The sequence below is a fragment of the Solanum verrucosum genome, unplaced genomic scaffold (genome assembly GCF_900185275.1).
Source record: "Solanum verrucosum unplaced genomic scaffold, falcon-dt-bn FXZP01000229.1, whole genome shotgun sequence".
In the NCBI taxonomy this organism is placed as follows: domain Eukaryota; kingdom Viridiplantae; phylum Streptophyta; class Magnoliopsida; order Solanales; family Solanaceae; genus Solanum; species Solanum verrucosum.
Genome location: NW_026020011.1, coordinates 6,033,005 through 6,053,514, shown reverse-complemented (window position 1 = coordinate 6,053,514; position 20,510 = coordinate 6,033,005). Strand labels below are relative to the sequence as shown.

Sequence of the window (20,510 nt, the reverse complement as noted above, 5' to 3'; positions counted from 1 at the left end):
GCAGTCTGACTAATTTGAATCTGTGTCAATTAAGACTCCATTCGGGAATAGCGCTTCCTACCAGAAATTTTATTTTCATACTCAAACTCGATCCAGAGATCTTTGATTAAAAGGATCAACTTCATCCGTACCGCACCAAATCTTCCGATGGTGGTGCAAGTCAAGTTAGTTTTAGGTCTTAAATTTAATTTTGGTAGAACAATAGTTTACTATATAAGTGAAAATTTTGTTGCAACTACTAAACATATTAATTAGACTTTTTTATTTTCTAAGAAAATATTTTCCGTAAAAATTTTCCTTCGTACTAAACACATCCTTAAATCTTAATGACCTAACAATAATCAAGATTAGAGGACAAATATATTGGGAGGTTTTGATGCACTATAATTAGGCAACTAAGCAATGACACATAATTTTGACCATCATATTAATTGTGGATCTAATAATTAGCACATATGTCTTAGTGGTATTATATTGTTGAGATTAAGACCTAAACTATATCATTTTCTACATAATTAGCAATTCCACTTGCTATTGACAGAAATACTTTGAGTTCAAACAAATTACAATTAGGTGGTTTTTATTGGATACATATAGTAATATTGTTAGGTACTTCAAACTCAAAATCTATGTTTGGTACTCCCTCGGTCTCAACTTTTCTGTTGTGTTTCTCTTTTACACGTTCCTTGAGAAAATATTAGTAATAAGCAAATATTTTTCACTATATTACCTTCATTTAATATGTATTAAGATATAGTCTCTCATCGTTAAATTTTTACTCTGTGAATAAAATAGAAAAAAATAATTAATTTATCTTAAACTTTTAAAATAACAAATAATTTGAGATAAATATTTTTAGAATTTACTACCGATAATTTGGGAAAGGAGTATATGAAAAGAAAATTTAGCAAATTTTGTTTACTTGATTCCTTTTTCTTTAGGTATTTTAGTCTTACACGATAACCCTACAATTAGGGTTGGACATTCATGATTGAATATGAAAACTTTAGTTTGGAATTTTTATTTTTTTATATTCATGAAAATACAATTCAAATAAGTTTATATTGAGTAATTATATATTTTTAATTTGGATCGGATTATTTTAAATTTTGGATTCTGAACAAACAAATTCAACTTCTCCTCCTCAAAGGAATGAGGATCCATATAAAACACACTATCACTATAATTATCCAAATAAAATATTCATGCAAGTATTGAAATTGTTATTAATTATAAAGAATAAAAGCATTAAATATGAGATTCAATAACCAATCAAAAATTTCAGATTCCCAAATATTGAAAAATCCAAAGTATCCAAATCCACAATCCAAACAATTCGGATTTCGGATTCTGGTTCTATTAGCTTCTATATATTAATAAGAAAGTGCACTGAGAAGCAAAAGAATATTTAAAGTTGTAATTTTAAAATTTAAAGTTGCGTTTGATCATATGCATTAATATTTTATAGTTTGAAAATATTTAAACTTTTGTGAGTGAAAGTCCTAAAAATACAGAAGCTGAGCTGATATGAGTTAATTTTTGAAATCTAAAATTTGATTAAATCGCCAACGCAATTACGTCATTACCTTGTTTTCCCCTTATCTTATCGTTACTTATTGTCCGATTACCTTCCTTTTTATATATAATAAGCTTTTCATATATTATATTCTTTTTTTCTCGTACTATTATAAGCTTAATCTTTAAATTGCAATGTGTAACATAATAAAACTTCAAATCTTCAAGAATATAATTTATCTAACGTTGCATTCATCTAAACTTAATACTTCCGTCACAATAAAAATGCACAGTAAACACAGACATCTTCTTCAATATTCATTCTTTGTTCTTAAGTTATTATTTTTTTATAAGTATTATTTTCCTTCAATCTTGAAATACTCAACATGTGTATTTTTATTTATTTATTTATTAAGTTATCCACTATAGTTTAAAGCAAGTGGATCCATCATATTTTCTAGAGAAATCTAAGGGCATTGTCACGAGGGTATGTTTTATTAATCTCAAGAGTCAAAAGGGAAAAACAATTTACAATAGATTTTAAGAGACAAAGGTTCAAAGGGTAATGATAAAGTCACGGAAATTCAAATCTAATCGAGTTTCAATACAGATATCGATAATGAGGTGAAAAATTAAAAAAAAAAAATTATTTCTTGTTTCTTATTTGGTGTTTGATATTTGTATTGGAATCTCAACTGTTCGAATTCATGTAATATAAAGCCCATTTAAGAGAAAAATACTTTCTTCAACAATTTATTTTTTTAATTTAGAATTTGAAAACTCGAGGTCTCAATTTAAGAGAGGGGGATTCTATCCATAGCATTGCAATTTTTATTGGTGAAACAAAGTCTTTTGATGAATTATGGTTATAAGGCAACTAGGAAATGACTAGATAAGTTTAACTTTTAATTTATATGTTGACATTATAAAAGAATTTTTACGCTACTAAATCATCTAAATAATAATTATAAGTAAATTGTTCGTATTAAGTGAAATTAATAACTTGAAGAATATTAAAATTAACATGTCATAATAGGTTAAAATACATGATAGTGTACTAATGTATATTAATTAAAAATCCATAACAAATTACTTTGTAATCCATTATAATTTATATGAATATAATATTAATATGTTTTAGCCCAATTATTTATTTGACTTTTAATATATATATTTGGAAACCCGTTAGTGGTATGGTTGAGAAACAAGATGATGTAATTCTTGTTCAAAGTGATTATTATAATTAAAGATCTTAAAATGCAATTCCACTTATTAATGTCTAGTTATTGATGTTGAGATGGGGAACAGTAAGAAATAAAATATTTAGCTTCTTGTTGTTAGAGATACTGTAAGACTGGTTTTCATGAAAATTTATTATTTTGAATTTGTCATGTCGAATAATTTTTTTTAAAAAGAATTCATATAAAAAAACTCAAACTTGAAAACTCTCGTAAAAAAAGGATTGTATTCATCGCACCATGATCGGAGTCAAATTTGTATCTCTTTACTCCCTCCATTCCATATCAACTTAAGTTTTGAGGGGTTTCACACCCTTTAAGAAAAGTAGGTTAGGATATAAATTGAACATAATTTTCCATTTTTACCCTTATTAATTATTGTCAAAAATAACTAAACATTAATTATAATAACTAATTCCAATACTAACTTAAAGGGTAAAATTGGAAGAATATTTTAAAAATAGTCTTGAAAATTGAAAATTTAAGTTAATTTAAAAAATAAAAAAAGGCTCAAAGCTTAAGTTAATATGAAATGGAGGGAGTATTAAATTTCAATAAAAATTTATGTTTGGTCTTTCCCAATGTAAAATAATGAGAATAGTCTCATAGAATTATGGATGTCACCACCCTTTTATTTTTAATTTCTTTCTCTTTTGACTCTCGTGATCTTCTTCATGCAAATCACAAGGAATATATCATTAGGTCAAGTTTTTCTAATTTGTTCATTTTTCTTTTTTCACTTTTTCGAATAAATAAATCTTATGAAGGAATGATTGAAATTCTTTTATCCTTAGACAGAAGTTTTAAATTTGAATCCTTAAAAATGACAAAACAAATCACTGAAAACATCGTCTCCAAAAATGGGCACTTATATGTGTTACCTAAGACGGCGGATTATTAGTTCTCTTTCACCACTTTCATGAGGTAAGAGTAAGGTTTATGTTTTTTCTAGACCCCCTTGTTGTAGTATTTAGGGTATATTCAATATGGAGGAAAATATTTTTTTTTAAATTATCATATATTCTAATAGGAATTATACTTTTTTGTTTTCCAAATGTTATATTTTCACTTTTCTGAATAATAATGATAACCCCATTAAACATTTTTTTTTTTAAAAATAAAATAATTTTGTGTCCGTGAATATAGGCCCATTAATAGGACAAACATATTGGGACACAACTGCTTTATTTAAAAATAAAAAAGAAGGGAACAAATCACAAGCAATAATTAGTACAACCTTAATAATAATTAATAAAAAGCACAAAAGTCAGCATTTGGTGGGGACTTTTCTTTTTAAAAAGGAAAACTTAATTGACAATATTAATGGTAATAATATACAAACACAAAATTAGGCATGTGCACAAATCGGTTCAACCCGAATCATCGAATCGATGCGAATCAATTCAAATAATACTATTTGAATTATAAAATTTGAATTTGATTTACAAATTCAATTATAAAATATTATGATTTTCCAATTTGGATATAATTGGGTATGTTTACAAATCGAACCGACTCAAAAATTGAATTGTGTATACACCACTAAAGAATAAATACTAGTAATGTAAGGACTTGTTATTTCTAAGTTGATGCTCTAAAGGATTGTGTTATAACTTATAAGAGTCAAGTTATGTTGAGATTATGTAAGAATTCTATTTTGTTGAAACTTTAATTTGTCATATTATAAATATCGATATACATAGTATAATAAAAAATGGATATATACTTTTTAAGCAAAACATAAGTGTTTACCATATGAGAGTTATTACTAACACTTTATTCTTATTCCATGTTCTATATTGTATATAATAATACATAAATTCATATATGGTTTATTTGGCTATTTGTCGTAAGGAAAAGTTCAATTCTTGTTACATTTGGCTTAGCCCAACAGGTATTGAGCTCCTAAAATTCCCAAAATTATTCTTGCCTTAGATATTAGGCGGTCCTGAGATTATTTATCTCACTATTTATACCTTAGTGATGAGATAAGTTATCTCATATACATGGTGAAATAACTTATTCTGAAATGATTAATTTTGAAATATCTTGTTCTCAACCAAACGATCTCTAATGGTCTTGTTTATTTTGACATGACCTATTGTTTAGTTCATTCTAACTTTGTCCATAACTCTATTTCAACTTGCATAACCTATTAATCGATTTATTTACTAACTTAACTCATTTTGACCTATTCAGATTTAGCCCAAAGCACAAATTTGACACTTTTAGTCTCGATGGTTGTTGACAAATTAATACATAAAAATTAGATTATGATGTGGGAGAAAGTGCAGGCAGAGCACTATACTATGTTGTGCTTCCCATTACTAATTTTAAAGATTATATTATCAAACTAAATAAAGAATATTCATATAGACTAACGAATAAAATTGTGACATATATTCCTTGGTGAAATAGCCAAAGTAATATTATAGTATTTAATAATTTCGTATTAGCTGTAATGATAATCACATCTTTGTGTTTATGTGCTTCCACAACCTTGGGTTATCCATAATTTTCGTACTTAATATAACAACCAAACTCCCAAAAATAACTCTTTCCAAATTCATCAATCTCTCTATTTCTTCACCTTTTTTTTTCTTTTCTTTCCTACTTATTTTTAAAAAAATTCTTCACAATTCTCTTTTAAGTTTCTTTTCCCTATCAATCATCTATCTATCTATCTAATATAGTGGAGGTCATGGATCATCTATTTTGATTAAAATTAAAAAGGTGCTATAAATTTGTCCTTCTTTCTGTTTTCTTTTGTTGAATGTGTATTTTTTGCCCGTGCACAACATATTTCGCATGCAAGGTTCGAGGAAGAGTCGCACCTTAAGGGTGTAATGTAGATAACTTATTCTAATGCAAGTATTTAGTCATTGCTTCAACAGAAATAACTTTATCATTGCTCTAAGACTCCCATTTAATATGTGCATTTTCCTTATATTGCATTAAAATCATGATTGCCAAAAGTTTTTCTTCGTTTTATTTTTTGCAATTTTGCATGAATGTATTCCTAAAGATTGTTCTTATATATTTGGTAGTTGCTTCTCAATTATGAGCAACAAATGTGTACAAAAACTTTTGGTTTGGCAGGCCATTCACACACGCGGGGGGGGGGGGGGGGGGTATGGCTTAGGATAAGAAAAGGAAAAGGGAACAATATAAAAGATAGGACAAGAACACTAGGTAATTTTCCCCATATGTCTTAAGCTTTAGTGGATAAAGTTACTTGATACCTGATATTTGTTGCTGCTGGTGGAAAATGGTAGGTATCTCTGCAATTAGTCGAGGCACGTGTCAGCTGACACATACACCACAGTTATAAAAGAAAGGGTTAGAAGGAGGAATATATAAGATTGTTTCTGGGATCAATATTTCTAATTTGTGGAGAAATTGGGCTAAGATTTAGAACAATGCATGCATTTGTCTTTCATTGAATTCAATGATGGCAAATAATAAAAGTAATGCTTGTAGCCTGTAGGAGCTTGTGTTAAAAGTCCATTTGGTGACTTTTTCATAACTTTTAACTTATTACTACTGTTTTGCAGCAAAATACAAGTTCAAAATCTAGTTAAGCCAAAGAATATAATGGCAACAAGGGGAAAGGACACTGCACCACCAGGAAAGGAGAAGAGAGGAGTATCTCCTTCACATCCTATTCCCAATTATCTGAGAAGTCCTAATTCATCAACTACAAACTCTCCGGTGCGGAAGCAAGCAGATTCAACTACATCAAACAAGAATGTTCCCAACTATCTCAAGCCTACAATGTCTTCATCAGGTGATTCCAACATTCACAATAAACCTACTCTAACTCGAAGAAGATCATTCGATAAGCCTCCTCTTGCTACTTTGCAAAAAAACGCTAATCCTAAAGAGAGAATTCTTCGGTCATCCTCATCGTTTTCAGGAAAAAGTTCAACTTCCCAGAAACCCCCTTCAGATAGATTATCCAGAGCATCTCATATGAGTAAGGATGCCACCAGTAAACAACGTGGCACTAGCACGTATGCTACACCAGGGACAATAAAGAAGAGCACAACTACCGGCATAATCTCCAAGAAACAGGAGGCTGGCAGGACTAGTCATAATGGCACACACAAAACAAGAAATGATCAAGATGGTCATAATAGTTCAACACCAAAAGCATCAATAACTAATTCTTCTCATGCAGTGGAGGATGTCATTCTGCAGGCTGAAACTGATGAAGAAGACATATACAAGTCGAGCAACGATCAGGATGGTCACAATGATTTAACACCTAAAGCATCAGTAATAACTGATTCTCTCCATGTAACTGAGGATGTTAGCCCTCAGGCTGAACTATCAGAGCAAGAAGATAATCAAGAATTTCCAGTTACTGATACTGAAAGTGATGTGATCATTAACCACAGTGAAGCTGCTGCTTCTGATGCAGGAGAAAACAATTCAGCCATTGAAGATCAAGAAGAGCATAATGGAAATGTAATCAATGCTGAAACAGATCTGGAGAACCAAGAAACTAATAAGATGGAAGAAACAGAAGAGAAACAACTTGTTGAAGAAACCAGCACCAGCAACACTAAAGAACCAGAAGAAATTACCAATGATCCTAACAAACATCATCTTGAAGAGAACACGGTAAAAGTAGTGGATGAGACTCAAGAAGTGAAAGAAGAGGATGGAGGAAGAAACCAAGGAAAGGAAACTGTAATGGCAGAGGAGCATGAAGCAGTGCAACAGACTAATACTATTGTGGCTTCATCAAGGCCTCAACGTCAAGTGGTGCAAGGGAAGAAGGAATCCGTGGTCTCCAATGATGTGATTGAAGAGACTGCAAGTAAGCTTAGACAGCAAAGGAAGAACAGAGTGAAAGCACTGGCTGGTGCCTTTGAAACTGTCATCTCCTTGCAGGAGCCCAAGTGAGTATTTCTGTTTCGAGTATACATATCTTCATTGGTAGCTGTATGATTATAGTTACCATTCAGTTTATTCTGTTACCAGCTTTGAGGAACTTTCAGTATTACTTATATTTCAAAAAAAGTATTACTTATATTTTTGTTCAGAAACCAATAAAAATGATGATAATGATAAAATCGTAGTAACAAGTAACAACATGAACAGAAACAATAATATAATTGTAATCAAATCACTTCATATTTTTATCATGTGTCATGATTTCTAACTATAATCAATATGTGTTTCTGTTGAGACACTGATGCATGTGACATAAACGTATATTTAACATCTGCAGCTGAATCATACACAGTTTTCTGATTAACGTTTTGGAAATATTCTAATTTCAGGGCGTAAATTAGAACTTTTGGTAGAACTGGACATGCTTGGAGTGGAAGATCAGAGTCAGACATACAGCTACAGTATGGCTGATAGGGAATGCATCACCAAAATTGTATTCATCTATAATTGTTGGTCAGAAAGGTATTTCCATTAGTAAATTTTAGGAACATACAATTCTTTCACAAACAAAAAAAAGAAGAAAAAAGCTCAAGAAAAAAGAAATCCAAAGAAAAAAAAAAGGATAGGACAAATATGTGGTTTTATTTTGTATTGCTTTAGAGCTTTTATCTTAAACGGCTCTGTATAGAAGTACCAGTGAGAAAAAACCCTGGTGATTCGTGTATAAATCAGATTTGTATACACATGTAATATTTCCCTTTGAATTTGCCACAGGTTCTGGTGGTAGTGAAATTTATTTTATAGGATTGTTGATGGCCAAAATGGTAATGTATCAGATCAAACGATAAATCAAAATATCATTGAATGATTATCAACTGCTATTAGAGTATCAATGTAGAAAAAGGAGATTCTACTTCTCAACACTAAGTTCCTAGACTACTTGATAGCATCCTAACACCGAAAGTTACATTAAAAGTTAAAACTAAAATGAAAGAATTGGACTTAACTGATAACTAACCTAAGTGTAGTGTATGGTAAGAGAAGTTGTAATAAAGCTTGTAATTAAAAGTAATATGAAATGTTTGGACAAATTGAAATGGAAATGATTGGATTGAAAGTTGTCATGATTGATTAGATGATTGCATGATCCAATTACTACCTATTTGTAGACTTAAAATTGGAAAATCTCTCTAACTACTAGGGGGCCATCCTTCAAATTAAGGGCTACATATGCCAGTGTACAGCAACTGCTACAAAGCTGCAGCAGTATATCCATTTCAGTTAACGACAAAATAATTCAGAAGATTTGAAGAATTTTCATATTTATCTAAGAAGATGCAAACTATAATAACTTTTAACATTTCATGAAACTTGACTGCTGATAGAGACAACACGGAAGGCAAAAGACTTTGATGACTCACTCAGTGGTAAAGAATTTTCATAGCCAAAAGAAAGAAATGCTGAAAACCAATTTCCCGAATTTTTTTTAAAGGAATTTGGCTTACCAGGTTCCTCAACCAACTAGGTTGTGTTAGGTTCTTTACGTACTGCATTCTTCAATGAACCCATTTTCCGGTAGTTTGGTGGATTGCCCAAAGCCATTACAACTTATGGAGAGATAGGCCAAACACACACAGTTTGGGCTGATAATTAAGAGGACAAGCATCACAGAAGAGTGGAAGCGCAACAATAATGTTGTGAAGTCACAGTAGAAAATACACAAGTTAATCACCACTACCGAAAGATTAGAGCTGGAGAGACAGGCCAAACATGAAAAGTTGGCCTGATAATTAAGAGGATAAGCTGCACGGCAGAGTGGAAGCTCAGAAATAAAGTTGTGAAGCCACAGTAGAAAATACACAAGTTCATCACCACTACCCAAAAGATTAGAGCATAAATCAATAAAACTTCAAATATAGCTAAAAATTAAGATCAATATTCATCGGGACAGAATCACCAGATTATAAATCAAGATGAACCGCATGCAAAGGTCAAAGGGTTCAGCAAGGAATATTAATCATTACAAATAGAGGAGCTCATCATTAGCAAATAGGTTCAATTCCATAGCGCCGAAACTAAGCCTACTTGTGTCAGTATCACAAAAACGGATGGCACTTGAAATTCATCATTTACAAAGTTTTAGCTTCTTGAAAAATGAAGATACCAGGGATTTTGGATAAGGTTTTGTAGCAAGACAGGTTGGTATATTTTCTGGTTGTTCAATCCACAGTTTATGAGCAATGCCCCCAGCTTTTAGCTTTTCTGCCAAGTTCAGTATCTGGGCTTCACCTTTCACTTCAAGAGTTACCTACATAGCCAAGAAAGGAAGTTGCATTGAATCATTGATTTTCTCTAAATTCTCTATACCAAGGACTTATCTACGTTAGAATGCATCGAACTGGAAAATATGTGGACGCCATTCTGAAAATTATTTCCTGATTATAAGGAAGTTGCTTACAAATAATCTTCAGTTCCTCCTCAAAAAACAATCTTATTTCATTGCATAATATAAGTTAACCATAGTGTAATCTAGAATATTGAGCTTCTTTAGAAATGTCCAATGGCATTTATTGACCCCAAGTTCACAGCAAGCAACTTCAGTGTAAAATTCTGCATAATTCATGTTTTACATACTAACCTAAGCGATCACTAACAGAGCACCAATCTGGCTTTTGTTTTTCTATAAGCACCATTTGCTCTTTTCAACTTCATACAACTGAAAATTGAACATCTTAAGAGAATAAATCACACAGGAGCTAGTGCACCAGGAAACCAACCACACAACTTGTAACAAGTGTAACCATTTTGGCCTTTTCCTGACATAACACAACGCATCAAACAACCTCACCCATCAATTTCATTTGCTAACCTTACAACCATGAGAATTCTTAGCTTACTAATATCTAAATTAATAATCTAATGACTAATATACATTCTTCACTAGCACCTTGTGTATGGCCTAACAGTCAATGTAGTGGGCACAAACCTTGGAGATCAGAGTCAAAGTTCCAGCAGGAAAAGAAAAACTAGATAATCTCTTCCTATGAATCCCATCTGACTAAGCCTTGGTGGACAAACTTATCTAATAGGTAACAGGTACCCAGTGGAATAGTCGAGGTGCACACAATATGCACTTTTACCCTCAGTTGTTGCAGTCAACATAACTATTATCATTAAAGTTGTTGCAAGTTCCACAGTCTTATTAGCATATACTAAGCTAACCAATAATAGTATGTTCTTTACAATTTCTTCAGCTAAAGTATTGTTTTTTACAGAGATATACCTCCAATTACCTTCTAGCTGACTTATAGTACAAATACTTTAACATGATCAAATGTATTATAACTAACTGATCTGGTGAATCCGAAACAGTAATGATGAATCTTACTAAACAAAAATCAACTAATTAGACGATTTACCTTATGCATCGAATCGATATTGGAAGGGCTACAATATTGAAGAGTAACAGCATCGTCTTTGTGAGACCAAATGGCGGCGACGGCGGCATGGCAGCCTTGCGTAACCACACTTCCTAACGGCCACGTATCAATCAAATCTCTCCGTAGAACAACATACTGAACCACCGTATCGGTAATCGAGCTCTCCTCTGTACTATTATTGCCGGTTGTGGTCGTATCGCCGCCGGCAGCAGTGGCGCTGACGGAGGTAGTGCTGGAGTCGCCGGAAAGAGAAATGGATGTTGATTCCATTCGAGATGATACGACGCCGTTCCGGCGCCGGAGAGTTGTATTGAACGTTAACTGAATCGCCGGAGCTAAGCTGGGGGGAAAATGCGTGAAGTTGAGAGAAGCATAACGGGAGCAGAATGGAGTGCCCATATCTGTTTTTTTTTTCTCAAGTTCCTTTTTTGCCCTTTTCTTATTAATTTCATAATGCAAATATTAATTACTATATGTTAAAATGTTTTTACAAAAATTATCGAATTTAAAATAAACGTCTGATAGTACATCGATTGATTAATTCAATAAAATCGAAATTAGCAAGATGGAGGATTTGCATGGACATTACTTCAACATTTTGGTTGCGCACAAGTAGACATGCACGTCCTACATGACATAGTACACGTAGGATGCCATATAAGACATGAAATGTCCCGTGAAACGTGTGTATACTTGTTCAATTATATATCAATTTAAATGTCTATTTGTACACACTCAAAGTTGTAGAGCAAAAATGTCAGATGAAGTCAAATTCAAAGGCACATTTATGTGTTATGCTTAAAATTAAAGAAATATTTGGATAAACTATTGAACGATAAATGTTATAAACAAAAAATAGTTCATTTTTTGGAGTGTATTGCTAGCTGTTTATAGTATCTTTTGCCGGACGATGAATTCAGAGAAAATATCGTTAATAAACACATTTTTTTCTTCTATTTATATATATTTATTATATGCAAAGTTTATATTGTGATTCTGTGAATATCTCTTGGAGCTCTAATAGGTACATCATACATGCATGATACTTTTATTTTACTTCAATTTCCATATTTTATTTTCTAGTTTTTACTTCAATTCCCAAAACATAATGATGAATTCACATAGTTATATGTTTGGGGTGTGGAAAGGAACATAATAGTATATACGTTACTGTATAAAATTGAACAAGTATACACATGTGTCTTACGTGACAATTTGCATGAGTGACTCTCGTCCTACGTGTCAACTTATTTGTATTGTGTCATGTAGTGTGTTTACTTGTTCAACTTTATACAATTTAAGTGTCTACACACCCAAAGTTGGAGGATGTAGATGCTAGCTGAAGTCAAGTTATACAACATGTTTATGTATTATGTCGTTATTCGATGTTGTTGACTTTTTCACCAGTCGAGAATGTGATAAGTCGACATTAGGAGGTACATGTTTTTCTTATAGACGTTGAATCTTGTACTCGCCTATGTACATGTGTGTGTCACATTGAATCTATTTGATTTAATATGTGTTTTTCTTGTAAACGTTGAATCCTGTATTCGCCTATGTACATGTTTGTATCGCGTTTCTATCGTCTCTTTATGTTGAAACTTGTTAAATTTAGGAGGCAAGTTGTGAAGAATGGATGTTGAGGGTGTAGATCAACAAACAAATTCAGAAGGAGGAATAAGGAGAAGAGTATGTTCATGCACGAAAGACGATTTTCTTCCTGAGGAATCGTTCAAAAGCTGGGGAAACTATGCGAATGCACTGATACAAACGCCAACAAGACTAATCGATAGGATCCTAACACGTTCTAAAGACGAGGAAGAGTTGGAATCAAAGTCGCGGAGCCAGAATGAAATGAAGAAGACACTTACATGGTGGGATTTGATATGGTTTGGAATGGGAGCTGTTATAGGAGCTGGAATATTTGTTCTTACAGGTCTTGAAGCTAATCAAGAAGCTGGTCCTGCTGTTGTTTTATCATATGTTGTATCTGGTGTCTCTGCTTTGCTCTCTGTTTTTTGCTACACGGAGTTCGCGGTTGAGATTCCTGTAGCAGGTAATTGTTGACTCTAACTTGTTTGGAACTGAGGCGTAGTTGTTACATATATATCATTTCCGTTTTTTGTGTGGTGGGAGGGGTGGGGTACATAACAATCAGCTATGAGAGTATTTAAACAAAAGAATAAAGATTTCGATTTTGATATACTTAAGGGGCGTTTGGCCACGAAAATTTGAGAAAAGTAGTTTTTGTTTTAAAAGTGAAAAATGACTTGAAAAATTGAAGTTGTGTTTAGTCATGAATACAAACTCGAGTTGTTTTCTAAAAATTTTATACATAGAGGCTAAGGCTAAGTTGTTCAGACTCTCCAAAAATGTTGCAGAACCAGTGTCAGATTCTTCAAAAATGTACTACTTTTGAAGGATTCAACACACACCTGATGACATTTTTGAAGAGTCCGAGCTACATAGGACTAAGTTTCAACTATGGCAACAAACATTAGGTAAGGTATAATGAACTTGTTATTTATGATGCATTATAGCAGGTAATCTGTCTTATTTTTCGGATTACTAGTTTCACTTTTTATGAATGGTAACGCAAATGAAGTTGTTTACTGATGTTTTAGGTGGTTCATTTGCCTACTTGAGGGTGGAGTTAGGTGACTTTGTTGCCTTCATTGCTGCTGGTAACATACTTCTTGAATATGTCATTGCTGGTGCTGCAGTAGCTCGTACGTGGACTTCCTATTTCGCGACTCTACTAAACTTCAACTCGGACAAATTCCTCATCAAAGTGGATAGTTTAGCAGAAGGATACAACGAGCTAGATCCGATTGCTGTTGGAGTTTGTATCATCATCTGTATAATTGCAATTCTTAGTACAAAGGGCTCGTCTCGTCTCAATTACATTGCCACTATTGTTCACATTTTCGTGATCTTTTTCATCATCATTTGTGGCCTAATAAAGTCGGATACCAAGAACTATACCCCCTTTGCTCCATTTAAAGTTCGCGGAATTTTCAAAGCTTCTGCAGTTCTGTTCTTCGCGTATGTTGGATTCGATGCTGTTTCCACTATGGCTGAAGAAACTAAAAATCCAGGCAGAGATATTCCAATTGGACTAATTGGTTCTATGGTGATCACAACTTTTCTGTACTGTTTACTAGCCATAACTTTGTGCCTGATGCAGCCATATCAGAAGATTGATACTCAAGCACCATTCTCCGTGGCGTTTAAATCTGTTGGATGGAATTGGGCACAATATATCGTAGCTGCAGGGGCGTTGAAAGGAATGACATCGGTGTTGCTGGTGGGTGCAGTTGGTCAGGCTCGTTATCTAACTCATATATCACGAACTCACATGATGCCTCCTTGGTTTTCTCAAGTAAATGCCAAGACAGGTACGTATTCAGGATGAATTCAAGACCATGAACATCAATGTACTTTTGCAATTATGAGTTCAGTTCTAATATTTATTGAACGTTGAACCCATTGACTGTATGTTATATCTACAGGCACGCCAGTCAATGCCACAGCTGTCATGTCATGTGCAACAGCAATCATTGCCTTATTCACGAAACTCGATATCCTCTCCAACCTCCTATCAATCTCCACTCTCTTCATTTTCATGCTCGTGGCCCTTGCTCTCCTCGTTAGACGTTACTATGTTCATGGTGAGACAACTATAGCAAATCGCAACAAACTTATCACGTTTCTCTTGATCATTCTTGCATCCTCAATCGCCACGGCTACTTATTGGGGACTAAGTAAAGATGGATGGATAGGCTATTGCATTACTTTGCCAATATGGTTACTAGCAACAATTGGACTATGGTATTTTGTTCCTCAAGCTAGAAAACCAAAGCTTTGGGGTGTACCACTAGTGCCATGGTTACCATCAGCTTCAATTGCTATTAACATTTTTCTATTAGGTTCACTAGATAGAGCTTCATTCATGAGATTTGGTGTCTGGACTGGCTTTTTGTTGGTGTATTACTTGTTTTTTGGACTTCATGCTTCTTATGACACTGCAAAAGATTTTGAAAGGGGTAGAGGATGGAAGAATATTGAAGAGGGAAAAGGTGTAGATAGCAAAGATATTGTTCCTAGTGCACCTTTGTAAAAAAAGATATACGTACATCAAATGTTTACATCAAATCAATAAATGCATGACATGTGTCTGTACGTACATTTTTATCAGTTAACTATGGTTAATGAATGCATATCTTCACTTTATTAAACTACTTAACCATGATATAAGCTGTCGATGCGAATAAATATTGTGTTCATCAATTGGACACAAAATTTTGACCTTCTTTGATAATGTATATGTTCATACTAGATTTGGTTGGGTAATAAAATGTTTTCAATGTGTATGCCATGACAGTCACAATATTTGTAACTCCTAAACCTAGGTAATAGAGTTGGTGTATATACGTTAAATTCTCAATTAATTACTTTTTAATCGACTCGATGTATATACGTTAAATTTTTAATTAATTCACTTGATCGTTGTTCCTTGAATAATGCCTCTCCTTCAACCTTCTACTTTTTAGGCTTGCTTCTATGCTTAGTTTATAGAGTTTAAACTTAGTATTTATCTCGAACGGTTAATAATATTTCTATTTATCTTTTTCATAACTCGAACTTTCAAACTTCAACTCAGTCTTACTCATTACTACTTTAAAAAAAAAGTTTTGAAAATATTTTTAAAATGAAACAAAATAATTATTGTTTTTCCAAAATAGCAAAAGAAAGCAAAAGGGGTGAATCACAAAGTAGAATCAACACAAAATATGATTTCATTTGAACAAAATCATTTCATAAGATCTCAAATTTGTCAAAAAAGTTTTAGAGAGAGAGTGAGAAAAAAGAAGAGAGAGAAAACAAATGGTGTAGTGTAGTAGTACTGTCCAGCACTTTGTCATTGCCAGGAGGATAAACAATTTCTTGGACTAAGCAAAGAGTGTGTTGTGAGAAAAAGCAGTCACTTTTCATTTCCCAATTTATCTTTTTAGGGTTTACTTTCTCCACCCCTGCTCTTTTCTTCTTCCCAAAACATTCATTTAGTATATACAAAAAGTCCCAAATTCAAATCTTGCTCATATTTGCTGGATCTTGATTTGCAATTTATCTGTGAGTGAGTTCTTCTGACAACTGCATTTTCTTTCTATATATATATATATATGTATCAGTCCTTTTGTTGTTGTTGTATGTGTTGACTTTCTTGATTTGGGGTGGGAATTGTTTGTTGGGGTTGTGTTTTTTTGATCATTTGACATGATGAAGAGCAAAAGATTGAATCTTTTAGAAGTTTGTTTCAGTGTATTGCATTTATAGGGGCTTTAGGGATTTGGGGGCAGTTTTCTATAAGGAAAGATTTAATCTTTATGTGTTAAGTTGTTTGATTATTCAGATTCATTTGTGGGTTCATTAGTGGGATTTTGGTGAATTTAAGGATGACCCAGATGGAGAAAGGGATTGAAAATTTGATGTCAGCAAGAAAATGTTTGAGGGCAAATTTTGAAAAGTCAAAAGCTTTAGGTTTATCTATTGAAAAAGCTGGGCCAAGATTTGATGAGATTATTCAGAGATTGCCAGCTTTGGAGGCTGCTATAAGGCCAATTAGGGCTCAGAAAGATGCTCTTGGTGCTGTTGGGGGACATATTAATCGTGCTGTTGTCCCTGCGACGGCGGTTTTAAAAGTGTTTGATGCAATTCATGGACTGGAGAGGTCGTTGTCTGATCCTCAATCGGACCTCCCGGGGTACCTTGGTGTGCTTAAGAGGCTTGAAGAGGCATTGAGATTTTTAGGGGAGAACTGTGAGATGGCAATTCAGTGGTTGGCAGATATTGTGGAGTACCTAGAGGATCATGCAGTTGCTGATGACAGGTTTACTTCAAGTATGAAGGAGGCATTGACTTCTCTAAGGGAATTGCACAGTGGGGACGAAAAGGGCCGGCTTGACGGAGGGCTTCTTGAGGTTGCGTTAGACAGATTGGAAAGTGAATTTCGACGGCTCTTGGTTGAAAATACTATTCCACTGCCAATGTCTGATCCAGCCTTGCCAGGTGAACAAGCCTGCATTGCGCCCTCGCCTTTGCCAGTGATGGTTATCCAGAAGCTACAGGCTATAATCGGAAGATTGATTGCTAATAACAGGCTTGATAAGTGCATATCTATTTATGTTGAGGTGAGGAGTTCTAATGTCCGGACAAGTTTGCAGGCTCTTAATTTGGATTATTTAGAAATTTCAGTCTCCGAGTTCAATGATGTGCAGAGCATAGAGGGTCACATTGCTCAGTGGGGTAAGCATTTAGAATTTGCTGTAAAACATCTTTTTGAAGCAGAATATAAACTTTGTAATGATGTGTTTGAGAGAATCGGGTTGGATGTGTGGATGAGCTGTTTCGCTAAGATAGCTGCCCAAGCAGGCATTCTTGCATTCCTTCAATTTGGAAAAATGGTTACAGAGAGTAAGAAGGATCCTATCAAGCTGTTGAAGTTGTTGGACATATTTGCATCTTTAAACAAGTTAAGATTGGATTTCAATCGGCTCTTTGGTGGAACTGCGTGTTTGGAAATACAAAATTTGACTAGGGATTTAATCAAGAGTGTGATTGAAGGTGCTAGTGAGATCTTTTGGGAACTTCTGGTTCAAGTTGAGTTGCAAAGGCAAATGCCACCTCCTCCTGATGGTAGTGTTCCGAAACTTATCATTTTCATCACCGACTATTGCAATAAGCTGCTCGGGGATGATTATAAGTCTATCCTCACCCAAGTTCTGATTATTGAAAGAAGTTGGAAGCAGGAAAAATTTCAGGAGCGCCTTCTCATTAATGAGCTACTGAATATAATGAGAGCTGTTGACGTGAATTTAGAGACATGGTCAAAGGCCTATCAAGATGTTATTTTGTCATATGTGTTCTTGATGAATAATCATTGGCATCTATATAAGCATTTGAAAGGAACTAAGCTTGGAGGTCTGATGGGAGATTCTCGGTTAAAGGAGCATGAACAGTACAAGGAGTACTATTCTGCCTTTTTCTTGAAAGACAGCTGGGGAAAGCTTCCTGCTTTATTAAGCAGGGAAGGTCTTATTTTGTTTTCAGGTGGGCGCGCCACTGCTCGTGATCTTGTCAAGAAACGATTAAAAGCTTTTAACGAAGCGTTTGATGAAATGTATACGAAGCAGTCTAATTGGGTAATGCTGGACAAAGACCTACGGGATAAGACATGCCAGTCAATCATTCAAGCAATTGTGCCTGTTTACCGAAGTTACATGCAGAACTATGGACCATTGGTTGAACAAGAAGGAAATGGCAAATATGTGAAATATACAGCTCAATCTTTGGAAAAAGTGTTGAACGGTCTGTTTCATCCAAAACCTTTGAAACATGGTAGTTTTAAAGTTCGACATCCTAGTGGAAAATTCAGCAATGTTATAACAGATCAGAATCAGACTTCTCCTACTGTTAAGTAATCGTTAGATTGTTATCGTTAAGGCAACAGTTAAACTTGACAGGTCTTCTGGTGTTCATCTGTCACTCTGTGTATAGTAAGTTTCTGAAGGATTCATTCACTACCATTTAGCCAGGTCGGATTTACAAGCATAAAGAAGCACATCCTCACCACACAAAACGGTTGACACACTGGGATGCAGCTATCCTCAATTGGCCCCTTAGTTAGATCTATGGAGGACTTTTCGGCTAAACTTATTCAATTTGTCTCGCATACTTACTAGTTCAGCGACAAAGTATGAAGCAGTACAGTCCCCTGAATTGCTGTTGCTGCTGTCTTGTACAATATAGGTAATTTTCATTTTCTAGAGGTTTACCAATTCTTATATGTATCTTTATGATCCTTACATAATATGCAACATGTTATTTGTTCCCGTTAGATGGAAATGTTAGTTGAAGTAGAGCTCTGAGCTCTGAGCGTTAGTCGGAACGATGTTTATCAATAAAGATAATATGATGTCTTCTTTACTAGCAATTTCCATATGATATGATTCCCATTTGATAATTTGGTTATGAATACATCTTTCACTTAAGTTTCTTGTTGCACTCGAGCCCTTTAGTCGACTAGCTGAGGCAATGGATCGAGTTATACAAGATTTATCTTGGAATGTCGATTTTCTTATATTTCTTGTTAGATTATAGTATCATCCTACTAGCTTCTTGTGTTTTGGCAAGTCTTGTTCATTTTCTATGCTTTTGTTTTCCATTCTCCCTATTGAACACCATTTCACGCCTATGTTGCTCAGACTCTTCAAAAATGTTTGGTGCACGTCAGATCTGACATGAGTGCAGCAATGTTTTTGAAGAGTCCGAACAACATAGTTTCTCAACATGGAAAGGAGATTAAAACCGTTGGAATTCAGTACCAACAGGAAGAATAATGAGAGTTAAAAGAAAGTAATCATTCTTTTCCTCCATTCCTTTGTGTCAAATCTCTTTTTGCTTATATTTGCCTTTCTCCTTCTCTTTACAATTGTGGTTATTGAATGCTTTCTACCCTCCAATGGTAGCCTTAAAACAATTATTCCCTCCGTCCCAAAATAAGTATCGCTTAAGCAAAAAAAGATTGTCCCAAAATAATTGTTTTCTATATATTTTTGTATTAGAGAACTATTTCTTCTTAATAATGTTCAATTCCCAAGAAACATCTAACAGAAAATGGGTAACTTAGTAAACTATACCTTCTATTTATTGTTTTTCTTAATGAACATGAAATGAATTAGAGCGACACTTATTTTGAAATGGTGGAAATACTACATCATTGCAATTGTCTATTGTCCGACAAACAACAAGCATGAAACGAGAATTGCTCAAAACCATATAAGTTGACAAAATAACTCATCACCCATCGATGAGGAAACTCAATCCCCGCATTTCCACGACATGATATTTGGAGTGACCAATGTAAGATGAGGGTCTAACATCGAGTTATCTTAAATAGAGATGGAGCTAACTCTGACATCTTGATTAAAAAAATAAATCAATTTTTTGAGTCTAACTCAAGTCTAGAAGTATTAGCTCATGAGATGGTATTTAGATTTTAGTCACTCCCAACCTTTTGCTAATCAAAATTATTGTTCTATCTTGAACTTGCAATAACCTTGTAATTTAAAATTGGAAAAAGAAAAAAAATGGTTAAGGAGTGCACACACCCATCAAATGTAAATCAAGTTTTAATTTACAATAAACAAAGCATTTCATTAATTAATTCATACAATCCTTCACAAAAATTTCATTTCATTTTAACTGTCGTTTTAAAATAATTGAAGGATTCAATTCTCAAAACAATCTTTTGATAAGCTAAAGCGATAAATAAAATAGGACAGAGAAAATAATAATAATAATAATAAAGAATTGAATGGAATCTATGTGCCTAACCCATTTTTTATAGCACAAC

At 33.7% G+C, this 20,510-nt stretch overlaps 4 protein-coding genes across 6 annotated transcripts; 3 read left to right on the top strand and 1 right to left on the bottom strand.

Annotated features, from left to right (window-relative positions):
• Positions 1–6,311: 6,311 nt before the first annotated feature.
• Positions 6,312–8,216, top strand: LOC125819872 (uncharacterized). 3 transcript variants are annotated; one of them, XM_049499274.1, is made up of 3 exons: positions 6,312–6,540; positions 6,670–7,660; positions 8,045–8,216. In XM_049499274.1, the coding sequence occupies exons 1-3, from the start codon at positions 6,348–6,350 to the stop codon at positions 8,049–8,051; spliced, it is 1,191 nt and encodes a 396-aa protein (XP_049355231.1). In that variant the 5' UTR covers positions 6,312–6,347; the 3' UTR covers positions 8,052–8,216. The 3 variants fall into 3 exon arrangements, with proteins under 3 accessions (XP_049355231.1, XP_049355229.1, XP_049355230.1); XM_049499272.1 differs by having other exon boundaries at positions 6,312–7,660; XM_049499273.1 differs by lacking the exon at positions 8,045–8,216 and having other exon boundaries at positions 6,312–7,664.
• Positions 8,217–9,541: 1,325 nt separating this feature from the next.
• Positions 9,542–11,498, bottom strand: LOC125819875 (uncharacterized). The gene is made up of 2 exons (XM_049499276.1): positions 11,075–11,498; positions 9,542–9,963 (listed from the first exon to the last, which is right to left on the bottom strand). Exons 1-2 carry the CDS (start codon positions 11,492–11,494, stop codon positions 9,781–9,783), a joined length of 603 nt encoding a protein of 200 aa, XP_049355233.1. The 5' UTR covers positions 11,495–11,498; the 3' UTR covers positions 9,542–9,780.
• Positions 11,499–12,727: 1,229 nt separating this feature from the next.
• On the top strand, positions 12,728–15,215 carry LOC125820379 (cationic amino acid transporter 1-like). Its single transcript, XM_049499811.1, has 3 exons — positions 12,728–13,151; positions 13,720–14,493; positions 14,608–15,215. Exons 1-3 carry the CDS (start codon positions 12,728–12,730, stop codon positions 15,213–15,215), a joined length of 1,806 nt encoding a protein of 601 aa, XP_049355768.1.
• A 995-nt stretch (positions 15,216–16,210) lies between these two features.
• LOC125819871 (exocyst complex component EXO70I) lies at positions 16,211–19,081 on the top strand. Its single transcript, XM_049499271.1, has 2 exons — positions 16,211–16,232; positions 16,509–19,081. Exon 2 carries the CDS (start codon positions 16,552–16,554, stop codon positions 18,574–18,576), a length of 2,025 nt encoding a protein of 674 aa, XP_049355228.1. The 5' UTR covers positions 16,211–16,232; positions 16,509–16,551; the 3' UTR covers positions 18,577–19,081.
• Positions 19,082–20,510: the final 1,429 nt, after the last annotated feature.

Bases quoted from the DNA above. Each gene is read 5' to 3' on its own strand.
- LOC125819872 (XM_049499272.1), top strand. From the start codon at position 6,348: ATGGCAACAAGGGGAAAGGACACTGCACCACCAGGAAAGGAGAAGAGA.
- LOC125819875 (XM_049499276.1), bottom strand. From the start codon at position 11,494: ATGGGCACTCCATTCTGCTCCCGTTATGCTTCTCTCAACTTCACGCAT. The intron at 9,964-11,074 runs GTAAATCGTCTA...TTGGCTATGTAG, and splicing joins ATATCGATTCGATGCATAAG to GTAACTCTTGAAGTGAAAGG.
- LOC125820379 (XM_049499811.1), top strand. From the start codon at position 12,728: ATGGATGTTGAGGGTGTAGATCAACAAACAAATTCAGAAGGAGGAATA. The intron at 13,152-13,719 runs GTAATTGTTGAC...CTGATGTTTTAG, and splicing joins GGTTGAGATTCCTGTAGCAG to GTGGTTCATTTGCCTACTTG. The intron at 14,494-14,607 runs GTACGTATTCAG...TTATATCTACAG, and splicing joins TCAAGTAAATGCCAAGACAG to GCACGCCAGTCAATGCCACA.
- LOC125819871 (XM_049499271.1), top strand. From the start codon at position 16,552: ATGACCCAGATGGAGAAAGGGATTGAAAATTTGATGTCAGCAAGAAAA.